The sequence below is a fragment of the Ahaetulla prasina genome, chromosome 4, assembly GCF_028640845.1.
Source record: "Ahaetulla prasina isolate Xishuangbanna chromosome 4, ASM2864084v1, whole genome shotgun sequence".
Taxonomy (NCBI): Eukaryota; Metazoa; Chordata; class Lepidosauria; order Squamata; family Colubridae; genus Ahaetulla; species Ahaetulla prasina.
Window position 1 is genome coordinate 149410007 of NC_080542.1, and position 18326 is coordinate 149428332.

Below are 18326 nucleotides of genomic sequence, written 5' to 3' on the forward strand. Positions count from 1 at the left end.
CCAACTCTGTTATTCTATGATTGTGTAAGTGTCTTCTGCTTGAGCAGGAGGTTAGACTAGAAGACCTCCGAGGTCCCTCTCAATTCTGTCATTTTACTTTGTCTCTCTCTCCCCATCTTGCCCTAATCTCTGCAGGTTGCCCTCAATCAAATTATCCCATCTGAGGTCTATCAGGAAGCAGTCGCCTAGGGGCTGGCTGAGAAGGAGGAGGTCCAACCCCAATCCACTCCTCAACAGAAGTTTACAGGCCAAGCCTTTGACCTTGGACATGCCACCCAGTTCCAGAAGAACTGCAGGTCTCCTGGACTTCTCCGCTCATGAAAGTCTCTCTCAAGGGGAGATGCCAACCTTTGGCTCAGGCCTAATGCTCCTGGAGGTGACCTCTTGGTAGTCATGCCATCTTGCACCATCCAGGCTGAACCGGAGGAAGAAGCTGGTCACATAGGCATCTGAGGTTCCTGCTCCTTGGATCACGACTCCTGGGGAAGACAGAGGGAAATCAATGAATGTCCGAGAAACTCCAGATACTTAGATGCCTGCAGTGGCGGAGGCATCCTAAACGCATGACAGGGAACCTCAGCATAGTGGATTTCTACAACACACACACACACACACACACACACACACACACACACACACACACACACAGAGACCTATTTCCTATTTTACCCCAGTTTCAACCAGAAACTCTTGTTGGAGCTTCAAGGAATGGCCGAAACTGACCATGAAGTACAAAAAGAATTGGCCACGGTGAATTAGCCATGCCGAATTGGCCACAGCAAGTTGGCTGTGGCGAGTTGTCCCATTCTGTCCAGACCAGGCATCTACCTGTCAGGTTCTTGGGCTCCCCCAAATCCACTTGCAGGAAGGGGGGCCGAGAGAGCAGCTCCGGATACACTTCTGCCGGAGGGGCCCAACCCTGCAAATCGGCCCCGGGCAGCAGACGGCCGAGGCGAGCAGCATGTGCTGGGTTCTCCGGCTGTTGTGCAGAGGCGGTGAAGCTGGCATCTGGCAGCGAGGCAATGCCCAGCGGGCCATAGCAGAGATCTGTGTAGACAAAAGACAGTCGAGGGGGCAGGAATATAGTCAGAATATAGGCTGAGTCTCAAGACCATCCCAAGATTTATGTGGTGCGTGGTTTCCACAAAGGGACAACATGGTATGTGGACTCCCTTACCGCCCAGTGGAGGCAGGGAGTACGTGCTGAGTGGAGGAGCTGTGGGGAAGGCGGCGGAGCTGGCTGGGGTGGTCTCCAGGGGTCCCAGAGGTGGAGCGCTTGGGATGGCTGTCTGGTTCTCCCCTGTAACAAAGCACAGAAGTTGAAGGCATCTGACAGGGTAGGGAGGAGGCATCCATTATGAGTAGCTCTACGGCAGGCCCCTATCTGAGTGACTGACACCATCAAGGCAGGGGTGAAATGCTCCCGGTTTGGACTGGATCGGACAATCTGGCAGCGATGGTGGGAGGTGGTTCAGACAACCGGTAGCAAAAATCCCTCATCCCACTACCCATGCCCACCCAATGCCCGGTCACAGGTAAAAAAAAGTAAAAGGTAAAAAGGTAAAAAAAAAAAAAAAAAGGCTTTGACATCCCAGCTGAGCTGCCTGATCGTCTGAGCCTTTTTTTTTTACTTTTAAAAGAATTTTTTAAACAACCTATTCAGCCAAATAGGTTGTTAAAAAAATGCTTTTAAAAGTTAAAAAAAAGATCTCACGCCACAGCTGATCACCGCCCCCGCTTGCTGTCCTACTTACCCCATGCCTCCTTTTGGTGTGCACTGCACACGTCCGCGCACCTTGCATTTGGGGCATGGTATGCAGTGTGCTTGCACACACACAGCACACATGCGCAGCCAACAAATCTGTAGTAACCCAGTTCAGATTCCACCACTGCATCAAGGGGTATGAAAATCACTCCTAGGAATCTGATCCCACATAGGCAGAAGTGGCCATTGAAGTTCCCAACTCACGTGTGGTCTGTTAGGAGCGTCCCAGTGCAATCTGGCTGGGTCAATTCAGAAGCCACAAACAGCTCCAGACCAGTGGTGGAATTCAGTTTTTTTACTACCGGTTCTGTGGGTGTGGTTTAGTGGGTGTGGTGTGGCTTGGTGAATGTGGCAGGAGAAGGATACTGCAAAATCCCCATTCCCTCCACACTCTGGGGCCAGTCAGAGGTGGTATTTGCCGGTTCTCTGAACTACTCAAAATTTCCACAACCGTTTTTCCAGAACCGCTCAGAACCTGCTGAGTAGCCCCCCCTGCTCCAGACTCAGGTTCAGGTGGACTAAATTTGGGATGTTGTGTGAAAACAGCTACTAGTAACCAGGCTTTCAGAGAGGTGGACTTCAACTCCCAGAATTCCCCAGCCAGCATGTTTTAAGAGGTGAGAATTTTAACTCCCAGAATTCCCCAGCTGGCATGCTTTAAGAGAAGTGGACTTCAATTCCTAAAATCCCCCAGACAGCATGCAATAATAATAATAATAATAATAATAATAATAATAATAATAATAATAAGAAGAAGAAGAAGAAGAAGAAGAAGAACAACAACAACAACAACAACAACAACAACAACAGAGTTGGAAGGGACCTTGGAGGCCTTCTATCCAACTCCCTGCCCAGGCAGGAAACCCTACACCATCTCAGTCAGATGGTTATCCAACATTTTCTTTAAAATTTCCAGTGTTGGAGCATTTACTTTAAGATGTATGGATTTCAACTCCCAGAATTCCCCAGCTAGTATGCTTTTAGAGGGGTAGACTTCCACTCCCAGCATGGCAGGGGAATTCTGGGAGTTGAAATCCGAACGTCTTAAAGCTGGGAAGATTGAACAATGCTGCGTATCTCTACACAAATGTGGCTCATGGTGGCAGTGGCGATATGGAACCTGTGCCTACGTCCTCCGAACCTTTTGGGACTTACCCCCTTCCATGCAGTAACAACAGGTGTCCGCTCGGCCCTTCACCAGCACCCGGCCCTGTGGGACAGAAGGAGGAGGGTCAACATAGGATCGGATGGCTTGAGAGGTCGAAGAAAAAGGAAGGGGGCAGGCTCACCTCGGGGCAGCCCACCGCGCTGTAGGGACAGTACTGGGAGCATTGGACAGTGAGATTTGGCAAACACTGACAGACTTGGCATTGGCCGGAACGCCAGCGGTCACCAATGGCGTGAGTCCGGCCGTGGTGTTCGCACTCTTCACATGGCTCCGTCTGGCATCTGCAGAGGATCAGAAGGAGAGATCTTCGACCCACACGAGGTAGCCAAGAGGGGCAGAGTGGAAGGGTGGCACCCTCCTTGCGAGAAGAAGAGAAGAGCAACTAAGATGCTAAGAAGGTTTCAGAAGCTAAAACATTTGATGAATGGTTGCGGGATTTGGGTATGGATAGTCTAATGAAAACAAGGACCAGGGGGACATGATAGCAGTCTTCCAATATTTGTAGGAGATGAGCAGGTGGATCCTGAGGTTGGGATCAAATGCATCATTTGTCAGGGGTCCCTACACCCCTCCAAAAGGACCTAAATCCAGCCTCACACACTCCCTCTGAAGTCCATCGACTTTGGTACCAATTTGCCTTGACCATTAGTAGATCAGATTCTCGTACACAGATAGTTGTCGACTTACAAACACAATTGGGTCCAGAATTTACATCACTAAGTGAGAAATTTGTGAAGTGAGTTTTGTCCCATTTTACATTTTTTGCCCAAGTCGTTAAGTCAATCCCTGATTTTGTTCAATTAGTAACCTGGTTGTAAAAAACGAATCTGGCTTCCCCATTGACCTTGCTGGGTGGCAGGTTGGCAACCCGTTGGATCGTGTGGCCCCAGGACACTGCAAACCATCATGAACAGGAATCCGTTGCCACGTGTCTGAATTCTGATCTGGCGCCAAAACGGTCGTAAGTGTGAAAAATGGTCCTCAGCCATTTTTTTTTCAGTGCTGTCATAACTTTGAACAGTCCCTAAGCGAGCTGTTGTAAGTCAAGGACTAGCTGTATCGGTGAGCGTGCAAGAAACCTGCGGTGTTTTTGAATGCTGGATCCTGCTGGATCCTCCTCTGTGGGGTTGGGGTGGGTGTTGACTCACCTCCTGGCCTTGCGGTAAATGCCCCGGCACTGCCGTCCGTTGCCATGCTTGGTGGGGTTGTTGGGACTACGGAAGGACCACTGGATACTCTGCACCCCACAGGGACCCAGGCATTCGCCCCACGGCGACCATGCTGACCAGCCGCAGTTCACTGGAGACCAAGGCAGAAGAAGTTTATTTATTTATTTATTTATTTATTTATTTATTTATTTATTTATTTATTTATTTATTTATTTATTTATTTATTCGTATTTGTATACCGCCCTATCTCCCGAAGGACTCAGGGCGGTTCACAGGTAAGTAAAACAGATATATACAAATTAAGATAACCATTAAAAAACTTATTCTAAAAGCCAAATTATTAAAAATAGTATAAATATTAAAACCAATTAAAACCCCTATAAATTTAAAATCTAGTCCAGTCCTGCGCAGATGAATAAATATGTTTTAAGCTCGCGACGGAAGGTTCAGAGGTCCGGAAGTTGACGGAGTCCTGGGGGGAGTTCGTTCCAGAGGGTGGGAGCCCCCACAGAGAAGGCCCTTCCCCTGGGCGTCGCCAGACGACACTGCCTAGCTGACGGCACCCTGAGGAGTCCCTCTCTGTGAGAGCGCACGGGTCGGTGAGAGGTATTCGGTAGCAGTAGGCGGTCCCGTAAGTAACCCGGCCCTATGCCATGGAGCGCTTTAAAGGTGGTTACCAAAACCTTGAAGCGCACCCGGAAGGCCACAGGTAGCCAGTGCAGTCTGCGCAGGATAGGTGTCATACGGGAGCCACGCGGGGCTCCCTCTATAACCCGCGCAGCCGCATTCTGGACTAACTGCAGTCTCCGGATGCCCTTCAAGGGGAGCATGGGGACCAAAGATGGAAGATCCCACCATCTTGCCCAAAGGGCAAGGGAGGGAGCGTTTCTGACCCAGCCTGAGCAGAACCAATAAACAGACTCCTTGTCCTGAAACCCCCCCACTCTTTCTTTCTTTCCTCTTGTGAATTACTGGCATTCACACACTGAAAAGCCCAGGCAATAATCCTTCAAAGGGTTAACTGCAGGAACAGACCTTATCAGTTCCTTGAGATAATTGCCAGGTGGGGGAAGCTTCCAGCTGCAAGGCTGGAAATTAAGTTCTGGCAAGCAGTCTCTGAGGCACGAACCACAATAAGCAAATCTTCCTAAAGAAAGGAAGATCTTCCTGCAACCAGCACTCCCCTTTCCTTCTAATTATTTATTCCCCCTGATAGAGTTCTATCAAGCTAATTTCGGTGGTTATAGCAAACACTCTTTTGCAACAACCCAAGAGACGACTCTACACATGGATATCACCAGACGGTCAACACAGAAATCAGATTGACTATGTGCTCTGCAGCCAAAGATGGAGAAGCTCTATACTAGTGGTAGTCAACAACATCATCATCTTCATCATCATTATTATTATTTTGTCGCAACAGTATACGCAAACATTGACATAAAACAACAACACATCATATAAACATATATATGAGCAAAAGTATGCAACAACTATATTAATTTGATATAATGAAAGGGAACAATAGGACAGGAACGGTAGGCACTTTTGTGCTCTTAGGCAAGCCCCTTATAGTCCTCTTAGGAATGGGGTGAGGTCAATAGTAGACAGTTTTTGGTTGAAGATTTTGGGATTTTGAGAAGAGACCATAGAGTCAGGTAGTGAGTTCCAAGCGTTAACAACTCTGTTACTGAAGTCATATTTTCTGCAATCAAGACAGATGAGGAATAATGTTAGGCAGATTATCAATTTATTTAGAAAAGAAAAATTTTATTCCAGCAGCATTTATTTTTCTTGATGCAGAGAAAGCTTTTGATCGATTGCATTGGGATTTTTTATTTAAATTAATAGAAAAGATGCAATTTGGAGATGGTTTTAAAAGAATAATTAGGGCAATTTATGGAGAGCAAACAGCACAGATTATAATTAATGGTAGCTTAACAGAACCTTTTCAGATTGTGATAGGAACAAGACAGGGATGTCCTTTATCACCATTATTGTTTATTCTAACTCTAGAACCATTATTGGATAAAATACGAGAAGTAAAGGAGATAGAGGGAATTAAAGTTAGACAACATGAATATAAGCTGAGAGCTTTTGCAGATGAGTTGGTGATTACCTTAACAAACCCTATAAACTCTAGTAAATCTGTTGGAAATAATTGATCAATATGGGAAAGTTTCAGGGTTTAAGGTAAATCAGAAAAAGACAAAAGTGATAATAAAAAATACGGCCAGACAACAGAAAGAAAAACTAGAGGAAATTACAGGATTTGAAATTGTAAAGAAGGTTAAATACTTAGGGATCTATATTACATCTTCAAATGTGAAATTGTATAAGAATAACTATGAGGTTTTATGGCAAAAAGTTCAGAAGGAGTTGATTGTTTGGAAAAAATTGCTATTATCCTTGCTGGGGAGAATAGCTGCTATTAAAATGAATGTTTTACCTAGATTTTTATTCCTCTTTCAGATGATACCAATAATTAAGAAAGATAAGAATCTTGAGGAATGGCAGAAGGGAATTAATAAATGTATATGGGAAGGTAAAAAAGCTAGGGTTAAAATGAAAATAATTCAAGATTCCCGGGAAAGGGGAAGTTTAAAAATGCCCAATTTTAAATTATACTATGAAGCAACTGCTCTCTCTGCAATAAGTGATTGGTTTAATTTAACGGAGGAAAGAATTTTGAATATAGAAGGTTATGACTTGCTATATGGATGGCATGCATATTTAATTTATGACAAAAAAGTGGATAAGGGCTTTAAAAATCATGTGTTAAGAACTGCTCTTCTGCGTGTTTGGAAAAAATACTATTACAAACTAAATTATAAGGTTCCTATATGGGCAAGTCCTAGGCATACAATAGAGAATATAAATATAGAACAGAATCAGGAAATGATTACATATAAAGATCTTTTGTATACTGAAAGAGGTAATTTGCAATTAAAATCGCTGCACGTACTAAAAGAAGAAAGGAAAAATTATACTTGGTTTCAATATGAGCAACTACGTGCTAGATGGAAGGAAGATCAGAAAATTGGTATAGTGCAGAATGAGGAAAATTTGGTAAAGCAAATTAGAAACCAGTCTCAGGAGCATATAAAGAGATTGTATAATGTGTTACTTGAAATAGATTCTGAAAGGGACTTGGTAAAGGACTGTATAATAAAGTGGGCACAAAATTTTCAGGAGCCAATATTGTTGGAAACTTGGGAAAAAATTTGGGTTAAAAATGTTAAATTCACGCAGGCACAGAATCTGAGGGAAAATTTTTATAAAATGTTTTATAGATGGCACTTAGATCCTAAGAAATTATCGTGTATGTACCCAGATATGCAAGCAAAATGTTGGAGATGTAATTGTGATGATGCTACATATTTTCATATTTGGTGGACTTGTAAGGATATAACGGACTTTTGGATAAAAATTTGGTGGATTTTACAAAATGTTTTGAAAAAGAAGATAAAGTTCCTGCCGCAATTTTTTTTGTTGGGAATTATTACGGACTGTACAGTAATTGAGACTAAATTGATTTTAAATTTAATAACAGCAGCAAGATTACTAATAGGACAATACGGGAAGAAAAAAGAAGTACCTACAATAGAAGAATGGATATTGAAAGTTGCCAATTTGGCTGAGATGGCGAAGATATCAGCCTTTTGAAAGACAATACAAGAAAGATACTTAAAGGAATGGAAAAATGGATTGACTATATTCAAAGTAGATATCAGACTAAGAGTTATCAGACTGTTTTGAATGATTATGATGTATTATTTTTATTGTTTTCGGGAAGTTAGGAATTGATGATTGTAGGGTATAATTAAGTTGGGACGAAAATTTGTTAGCATATGTTTGTTTTATTTTAATTATACCTTGTGCTCGTTCCGGGAAGTCGGGGAGGGGTTGTGAAGGAGGGGAGGGAGGGGGAAAGGGGAAAAATTTTTTCTGTAAAACTTTTTGAATAAAAAAAAAAAGATTAAAGTAGTTAACATTAAGTTAATTGTTTTTCTTCTTCTTCTTATATATATACATATATGCTTATTCCTCCTAATATTTACTCATATATATGTTTATACACTATATAATCTTTTTTGTATGATACTTATATATATTGTTGTGACAAAATAAATAAATAAATAAAGTTTGAATCTATTGTTTGCTCTTGGTCCCTATTACCTGGTCCCTACTGCCCTCTAGTGGGCATTCCAGCTTTCATGGTGGGCGATAGAGGTTTTGTCTGATACTGAAGCACTTTTCTTTTTTTTTTTAATTTAATTGACCTTTTAAAAAAATTTCATAAGATTATTTAAAAACATTTTCATTAGGTTTTCATGAAATTCCCCATGACAATTTAAGTTTCTGAAAATATACTATTTGTATCGCATAAGTTTAGTTCACATTACGTAAGTGAAACTAAATGGCGCTATAGTGCGACCGCAAACAAAAGAGCCTCGTCCCAGAATAGCTCGCGCATCTCCCCCCACACCACCCAGCTATAACAGACAAGCAGAGCTGGTAGCCGGCGCCCCCCCCCCAAATCCAATCCACGATGCGCGAGAGGCATGCACAGACGACGATACACAGCACATTACTGTGGAACCAGTGGGCGGTTAAGAATTTTACTACTAACAGAGATACAAAAGTGGGCGGTAGGTATAAAAAGGTCGACTACTCCTGCTCTATACAGTCAATAAAAACAAGACCAGGAACTGACTATGGCTCAGATCATGAGCTTCTCCTTGCAAAATTTAGGCTTAAATTGAAGAAAGTAGGGAAAAGCACCAGGCCATGCAGGTATGAACTAAATCATATCCCTGATGAATATACAGTAGAGGTGACAAATAGATTTAAGGAATTAGATCTGATAGACAGAGTGCCAGAAGAACTATGGACGGAGGTTCGCAACATCGTACAAGAGGTAGCAACTAAAACCATCCCAAAGGAAAAGAAAGGCAAGAAGGCAAAATGGCTGTCTGAGGAAGCTTAGGATAGCTGAGGAAAGAAGGGAAGTGAAAGGCAAGGGAGAAAGAGAAAGATACACCCGGTTGAATGCAGAATTCCAGAGAATAGCTAGAATACCTTCTTAAATGAACAGTGCAAAGAAATAGAAGAAAACAATACAATAGGGAGGACCAGAGATCTCTTCAAGAAAATGGGAGATATGAAGGGAACGTTTTATGCAAAGATGGGCATGATAAAGGATCAAAATGGCAGGGACCTAACAGAGGCAAAAGAGATTAAGAAGAGGTGACAAAATTACACAGAAGAACTATACAAGAATGATCTTAACATCCCTGATAACCACGATGGGTTGATCACTGACCTTGAGCATCCTAGAATGTGAAGTTAAATGGGCCTTAGAAAATCTGAGCAACAACAAAGCTAGTGGAGGAGACAGTATTCCAGCTGACCTATTCAAAATTTTAAAAGACAATGCAGTAAAAGTGCTACACTCGATTTGTCAGCAAATTTGGAAAATTCAACAATGGCCACAGGATTGGAAAAGGTTAGCTTACATTCCAATTCCAAAGAAAGACAATGCCAAAGAATGTTCAAACTATCGTACCATTGCACTCATTTCACATGCTAGTAAGATTATGCTTAAAATCCTACAAGCTAGGCTCCAGCAATATGTGGATTGAGAACTACTAGAAGTAAAAGCAGGATTTTGAAGAGGCAGAGAAACTAGAGATCAAATTGCCAACATACGCTGGATCATGGAGAAAGCTAGGAGTTCCAGAAAAACATCTACTTCTGCTTCAATGACTATGCTAAAGCCTTTGATTGTGTGGATCACAACAAATTGTGGCAAGTTCTTAAAGAGATGGGAGTACCAGACCATCTTATTTGTCTCTTGAAAAACCTATATGCGGGTCAAGAAGCGACAGTGAGAACTGGACATGGAACCACTGATTGGTTCAAAATTGGGAAAGGAGTCCGGCAAGGCTGTATACTATCGCCCTGCCTATTTAACTTATATGCAGAACACATCATGAGAAAGGCGGGGCTGGATGAATCAAAAGTTGGAATTACGATTGCCGGAAGAAATACCAACAACCTCAAATATGCAGATGATACCACTCTAATGGCAGAAAGCGAAGAGGAACTAAAGAGCCTCTTGATGCAGGTGAAGGAGGAGAGTGCAAAAGTTGGCTTGAAACTCAACATTAAGAAAACTAAAATCATGGCATCCTGCCCTCTCAACTCCTGGCAGATAGATGGGGAAGAATTGGAAGTAGTGACAGATTTTATTTTCCTGGGCTCCAAGATCACTGCAGATCAGGACTGCAGCCAAGAAATTAAAAGACGCTTGCTCCTGGGGAGGAAAGCTATGGCAAATCTAGACAGCGTACTAAAAAGCAGAGACATCACCCTGCCAATAAAAGTGCGTATAGTAAAGGCAAACTCTGCCAACAAAAGTGCGTATAGTCAAGGCTCCGGTGTTCCCAGTTGCAATGTATGGCTGCGAAAGTTGGACCATAAGAAAGGCCGATCGCCAAAGAATTGAGGCCTTTGAACTCTGGTGCTGGAGAAGATTCCTGCGAGTCCCTTGGACTGCAAGGTGATCCAACCGGTCAGTCCTAGAGGAGATCAACCCTGACTGCTCTTTAGAAGGCGAGATCCTGAAGAGGAAATTCAAATCCTTTGGCCATCTGATGAGAAGGAAGGACTCACTGGAGAAGAGCCTAATACTGGGAAAGATTGAGGGCAAAAGAAGAATGGGATGACAGAGAGTGAGGTGGCTGGATGGAGTCACGGAAGCAGTCAGCATGAGCTTCAATGGACTCCAGAGGATGGTAGAGGAGAGAAAGGCCTGGAGGAACGTTGTCCATGGGGCCACGATGGGTTGGACACGACTTCAAAACTAACAACAACAATTCCCCAGCCAGGGAGGGGCCATTCAATGTCCACATGTGCCTTTCTTTCCGAGTTGGCTCCTTGTCCTCAGTTGTTCTCCTCTCCTAATAGCTCTGCACACGCGTGCATCTGGAACAGGCCCCGGCTGTTCTTCCTCCCCACTTATCTCTGCCTCCGAAGGCAGCTGGGAAATGTTAGATGGTCCTGGCTCTATCTCTGCTTCCGATGCAGAGCATCCATCAGAGCCTTCCCCAGACTCCAGGTCTGGCCCATGTTCCTCCCCAACCTCCTCATCGTCCGAGTCTGCCCCCAGCTCTGCTGGCAGCTGGCAGGCCACAACAGGAGCCCGGCACGGGGCTGACCTGTACATTCCGGATTCTGACGGCAACGTTTCATCTGTCCTTCTTGGCAAGTGCAGATCCGGCAGTTGACTTTGACCAGTTGGCCAGGCCAGTAGTGGACGCCAGCCACTAGGCAAGGGCACTCTCGCGGACGCACACACTGCTGCTCGCTGTTCAAGACCAGGCCTTCCGGACACCAGCAGCCTGCAGAGGAGAGAATAACAGGATAACTGTTTAGCAGAATAGCAGAACAGAATAGCAGAATAACAACATAACAACATAACAAAATGACCGAATGGCAGAACAGAAGAGCAGAATGACCGGATAATGAGGTGGCAGAATAACAACAGAATAGCAGAACAACAGAATAATAGGATTGCGAAGTGATAGAATAGCAGAATAATAGAATAACAAAATAACAGGATAGCAGAATAACAACAGAATAGTAGAACCATAGAGTAACAGAATAGCAGAATGACAGAATAACAGAGGTGGAAGGGACCTTGGAGGTCTTCTAGTCCATTGCTCAAGCAGGACAGACTTTAGTGGATTCTCTGGTCACACGAGTACAGCACGCAGACGATGGACACCAAAGCTTATACCAACCGACTACCCAGAGACTCAGCTACTTCTTACCTGGTCGGCAGGGCCTGTCCTTCCGGCATCTTGTACGGCTGGAGAGCTCGGTGCAGGAGGTGGGACAAGGGGCGCACTTCTGGCTCACCAGCTCTCCCGGGCAAGTGGAGGCATTGAGACAGTCCTCGCGTTGACACAATTCTGCGAAGAGAAGAAACTGAGAGCTGTGTCTACTTGCAGGCTAATATTTCAATCAATCAGAATCAATCAATCCATCAGAATAGAGCTGGATGGGATCTTGGAGGTCTTCTAGTCCAGCCCCCTGCTCAAGCAGGAGACCCTGAACCATTTCCGACAGGTAGCTATCCTATCTTTTCTTATAACATAACATAGTAACAGAGTTGGAAGGGACTTTGGAGGTCTTCTAGTCCAACTCCTTGCTCAGGCAGGAAACCCTACACCAACTCAGACAGATGGTTATCCAACATTTTCTTAAAAATTTCCAGTGTTGGAGCATTCACAACTTCTGCAGGCAAGTCGTTCCACTTATTGATTGTTCTAACTCTCAGGAAATTTCTCCTTAGTGCTAAGTTGCTTCTTTCTTTGATCAGTTTCCACCCATTGCTTCTTGTTCTACCCTCAGGTGCTTTGGAGAACAGCCCAACTCCCTCTTCTTTGTGGCAACCCCTGAGATATTGGAAGACTGCTATCATGTCTCCCCTAGTCCTTCTTTTCATTAAACTAGACATATCGAGTTCCTGCAACCATTCTTCATATGTTCTAGCCTCCAGTCCCCTAATCATCTTTGTTGCTCTTCTCTGCACTCTTTCTAGTCTCAACATCTTTTTTACATCGTGGCGACCAAAACTGGATGCAATATTCCAAGTGGGGCCTTACCAAGACATTATAAAGTGGTATTAACGCTTCACGTGATCTTGATTCTATCCTTCTGTTTATGCAGCCCAGAACTGTCTTGGCTTTTTTGGCAGCTGCTGCACACTGCTGGCTCATATCTAAATGGTTGTCCACTAGGACTCCAAGATCCCTCTCACAGGTACTACTATTGAGCAAGGTACCACATATCCGGTACCTGTGCATTTTGTTTTTTTTGCCTAAATGTAGAACCTTACTTTTTTCACTGTTGAATTTCATTTTGTTAGATAGCGCCCAATGTTCAAGTCTGTCAAGATCTTTCTGTAACTTGAGCCTATCTTCTGGAGTGTTGGCTATTCCTGCCAGCTTGGTGTCATCTGCAAATTTGATGAGTTCCCCATCTATCCCCTCGTCCAAGTCATTGATGAAGATGTTGAAGAGTACTGGGCCTAAAACAGAGCCTTGGGGTACTCCACTGCATACTTCCCTCCATGTGGATGTAGTTCCGTTGAGGACTACACGTTGAGTGCGGTTGGTCAGCCAGTTACGAATCCATCTGGTGGTGGTGCTGTCTAACCCACATTTTTCTACTTTATCTAGTAGTAGGTTATGGTCTACTTTATCAAATGCTTTACTGAAGTCCAAGTAAATTATATCAACAGCATTCCTCTGGTCTACTAATTTTGTCATTTTGTCAAAGAATGCAATAAGATTAGTCTGGCATGATCTGTTTTTGACAAACCCATGTTGGCTTTTGGTTATTTCTTCGTTTGCTTCTAGGTGTTTGGTGATTCGTTGCTTGATTATCTTTTCCAGAATCTTCCCTGGTATTGAGATCAGGCTGATAGGTCTGTAGTTTTCTGGATCTGTTTTTTTTTTTTTTTTTTTTGAAGATGGGAACTACATCAGCTCTTTTCCAGTCCTCTGGCAGTTCCCAGGTGCTCCAGGATCTTTGAAAGATATAGTTCAGTGGTTCTGAGATCACGTCTGCCAGTTCCTTCAGAACCTTGGGGTGTAATCCATCCGGTCCTGGTGATTTGAACTCGTCTAGGGTAGACAGGAGTTCACTTACCATTTTCTTCCCTATTTTAACTTGTGTTTCTAATCTGTTTTTTGTGGTGCTGTTTTTGATAGGTTGGATTGTTTTTTCTTTTTGTGTAAAGACAGATGCAAAAAATGAGTTATGTAGATCTGCTTTCTTCCTGTTGCTTGTCATCTTCTTGCCACTTTCTCCCAGCAATGGGCCAATTGTTTCCTTGACTTTTTTCTTGTTTTTAACATGTTGGAAGAAGCTTTTTTTGTTATTTTTTACTTTTGTCTCTAGCCTTTGTTCATTGTGAGCCTTAGCTTTCCTCACTTCATCTTTACAGGCTCGGGCTATTTGCTGATATTCTGCCTTAGTTATTTGCCCCTCTTTCCACTTTTTATACTTGTCCTTTTTGTCTTTCAATTTGTCAGATAGTTCTTTGTGCATCCATGCTGGTTTCTTTTGAGATTTATTATTTTTCTTCTTCATTGGTATTGTGCTAGACTGGGCTTTTATAATCTCACTTTTCAAAATTTCACAAGCTTCTTGAGTTGTTTTCCCCTTGAGGATTCTCATCCATGGAATCCTTCTCAAGCTCTCTCTAAATTTATTGAAATTAGCTCTCTTAAAGTCCAAGATTCTAGTTTGACTTTGTTCTACTACTTATGTTTGCATAATGTTGAATTCCAGTATTGCGTGCCCCCAAGGTTCCTGTAGCTTCAACACCTTCTATCATTTCATCTCTGTTAGTAAGAATTAAGTCCAATATGGCTGATCCCCTTGTTCCCTTCTCTACTTTTTGGGAAACAAAGTTGTCTGCTAGGTTTGTTAGAAACCTGTTGGATCTTCCACTTGCTGCAGAGTTTGTCTCCCAGTTGATGTCAGGGTAGTTAAAATCCCCCATTACTACTGTGATGTGCTTCCTATATACCTTAGTTAGCTGACTAGCAAAAAGTTCATCTACTTCCTCTGTTTGGTTGGGTGGCCTATAGTATAGACCTCTGGCAATATCGTTTTTCACCCCTTTTATATTGACCCAAATACATTCAAGATGATTTTCATCATTGTTGTGCTCTATTTCTGTAGAGATATAGTTATTTCTTATATATAGTGCAACTCCACCTCCTCTTTTATTTGGTCTATTTCTTTTAAATAATTTATATCCCTCTAGCTGTATGTTCCATTTGTCAGTTTCATCCCATCAAGTTTCCGTTATGGCAACAATATCATATCTGCCCTCATTTACTTGAATTTCTAATTCACCCCGTTTATTCCTCATACTCTGTGCATTGGTGTACAGACATTTGAGCCCATTTGGATTGACCTTGTGTTTACTGTCTACATAACCTGTGTTGACTGCCCCTACTTTCTTGCCACCTGCTGGTTTAGTGCACATGGTATGGCACTTACTATTAAATGCTTGGTTTTGCTTGATAGCAGGGTTGATAGTCTTACCCACACAGATATCTATGTTACATGCACTGATAACCCTATTAATTTTGGATTGCTGGGGACAGAAATTTTCTGTATCAATTAATTCTCTGTCCCCACTGTTCAGTTTAAATGTTTATCCAGAAAATCTGTGAATTTATTGCTAAGTAACTCAGTCCCTTTCTTTGATGGATGCAATCCATCTCTTTTGTACAGTTTTTCATTGAACCAGTTGCAGACATCATGACTAATAAAACCAAAGCCTTCCCTTTTACACCACTCCTTTAACCACACATTAAACTCCACTACAAACTGGCCTTTACCTTTTTGTTCCTTATGTACTGGTAAAACCTCTGAAAATATAAGCCTACAACCTATACTACTGAGTTTATACCCCAAGCTCTGGAAATCATTCTGCACAGAAAGTACATCCTTTTGGGGCAGATCATTTGTGCCAAGATGTATAATAGCATCAATATCAGAATCCTTGCTGGCATTCTTGACTATCTTAAGAATACACCTCTTGTCTCTGCAGTAGCACCAGATAGACACCTGACCTCTTTCAAAACCTCCATATCCTTCCCTAAATTTACATCCCTTACAATTGAATCACCAATCAGAAGGTGGCTTCCCTTTTTGGATACCGTGCTCTTCTTGTCTGACCGATGTGTAATACCTGGTTCACATTTTCCCCTTTCCAAAGTAAGTTCTTCATCTCGGACCATGATCCCCTGCTTGTTTGAGTTATCAGTATCACAACTACCTTGACCTGTCACTTTAGTGTCCCTATTAAGGTCAGCAAGGGCACTATATCTGTTATACTGGGACACTGTAAAAGCTTTGTGTTTATGGTTCACAACTCTCACCCTGCCAGATCCCACAGCTGTCCATACTGCCCTTCTTAAAACCCTCCAGTGATGAAGCCCCTACAATAGGGGTATCAAACTCAATTGCGGGCCCCCTCAGGAATTTGCTTGTCCTTAGGGGGCTGGTGTGTGTGTGGCCTGGTCGTTGCGGCTGACTGGGTGGGTATGGCTGGGTCTAGGGTGGCAGAGGCTGGTCCCTCACTGTCTCTGGAATGGCCCCGCTGGCCAACTCCACAGGCTGGATGTGGCCTGCAGGCACATATTTGACACGTCTGCCATACAGCCTCTGACAGCAAGCTGTTTCATTGATTAATTGTCCTATTTGTGTTAATTAATTTGTGTTAATCAATGGACACAAGTTGTCCCATTTGTGTTCATTGTCACCATGTGCCGGGCAGAGTATGGAAGCATGTCCTGTCATTCTGCAAGGCAAAAATGAATGTCCAGTATGGATAGTCCTTGGGTTACGACTGCAATTAAGACCCAGATTTCTGTGCTTAGGCGAGACATTTCTTGAATGAGTTTTGCCTCATTTTGTGACCTGTCTTGCCACATGTGAATTAGTCACATGGTTGCGAAGTAAATTGGGCTCTCCCACTGACTTTGCTTGTCAGGAGGTCGCAGAAGGGGATCACATCACCCCCTCCCCAGGACTCTGCGACCGTCATAAGTATGAGTCAGTTGTCAAGCGTCTAAATTTTGATCATGTGACCACAGGGTGCTTCAGGTCAAAAACGGTCATAAGTCACATTTTTCAGTGTACCTGTCACTTTGGACACTAAACAAATGGTTGTAAGTCAAGGACTAGCTGTAGTGATTACCCTCGCTTGTTCACCCATAATCCCTGACTGACTTACGGATTTCTATTGAACCAGCGGATCCATCTGGCCCTTCAGTGCAGTGGCGGCCTCCGTTCTGGGATGGGAGGCATTCGCGGTGACGCACCACCACCCCACGGCAGTCCTCAGTGCAGTTGGACCACGTAGCCCATTCGCGCCATTGGCCATCAACTTTTTGGGTGAGAGAGAGAAAAAAATTAGGGGCTGCCTGGGAGGAAGGATCCCTGTGGACGTAGCATCTCCTACGTCCAACACATCAGGAGCTACAGAGGGAACTGATTACGGAACAGCTGCAGATGAAAGCAGGGCAGGATCGAGTGTCCACACCAAACTGTGTTGAATGTGTGAACGGAGTCCATTAACAGGAGGTAGGGGTCCCAAAGCTCACTCTTACCGGGACAAGCCACCAGGAAGCACTGCTGGGCCTGGGTCTCCTCTCCGAGGCAGTGACGGAGGACGTCGTCCGCTCGCCGTGTGCAGCTCCTCCGGCGGATCTGGAGTCCCGTGCCGCACGAGCGGCTGCACATGCTCCAGGCTGCCCAGGGGGTCCAGAGGCCACAGTCCCGCTCATCGGAGGGCAGCCAACCTGAAGCCTCCGTGCCATCCGCGCAGTTGGCCAGTCCATTGCACACCTGTAAGAATGCACAACCAGAAGGGGCGTGAGAGGGCTCTGAAAATAGGGAATGCGGGAGCCCCTCCAGACTGTCCTCCTCTTTCTGCCACCAAGGACAACCTCAAAGCCATTAGGAATCAAGAATAACAGAGTTGGAAGGGACCCTGGAGGTCATCTAGTCTGGTGGTCTCTAAATTTCCAGCATTGTGGACCAGCTGGGGGTTGAAGAGGGGATGGTTCCTCGCATGAGGTAGCTAGGAGCGCACATGCGCAGCTCCACGAGTTTTCCGATGGTGAGAACCATCAACCCATGGAACAGAAGTTGCCTTCGAAAGTTTTGGGAGCTTCATCCCTGGAGGCTTTCAAGAAGAGACTGGACTGCCACCTGTCAGAAATGGTGTAGGGTCTCCTGCTTGGACTAGGGGGTTGGACTAGATGACCTACAAGGCCTCTTCCAACTCGGTTCATCTGTTAAATCTGTTCATCCAACCGCCCTGGCTCGAGCAGGAAACCCTGTACCATTTCAGACAAACGGTTGTCCAATGTCTTCCTACAAACCTACAAGGAGCGTCCCTCACTCTGCCCAAGACCATCTGAAGATGACGTCTCTGCCCCAGAACGGTTGGCTGAGTCGTTATATGGGTGGCGTTGTCTTCCCGCATATCCTGAAGTTGGGCACACTGTCATTCTTTCTACATTACTTGGGAACGACTGAAACCCGGAAAGGCAGAACAGAAAAAAACGGAGGAATGGAGGCACGACAGGGCCAGAGGAAAGACCGAAAGGCTATTACCCGA

General features: G+C 44.1%; 1 protein-coding gene across 1 annotated transcript in view; it reads right to left on the bottom strand.

Annotated features, from left to right (window-relative positions):
• The window catches only part of LOC131198296 (SCO-spondin-like), a 139980-nt gene that overhangs the window by 85292 nt on the left and 36362 nt on the right, over positions 1-18326 (bottom strand). Inside the window, exons 33-42 of the mRNA XM_058182783.1 lie at positions 17311-17548; positions 16935-17087; positions 11941-12081; positions 11326-11508; positions 4082-4232; positions 3055-3214; positions 2921-2975; positions 1178-1300; positions 829-1047; positions 382-479 (exon numbers count right to left, since the gene is read on the bottom strand). Coding sequence (XP_058038766.1) covers positions 382-479; positions 829-1047; positions 1178-1300; positions 2921-2975; positions 3055-3214; positions 4082-4232; positions 11326-11508; positions 11941-12081; positions 16935-17087; positions 17311-17548 — 1521 coding nt within the window. The remainder of the gene's footprint in view (positions 1-381; positions 480-828; positions 1048-1177; positions 1301-2920; positions 2976-3054; positions 3215-4081; positions 4233-11325; positions 11509-11940; positions 12082-16934; positions 17088-17310; positions 17549-18326) is intronic.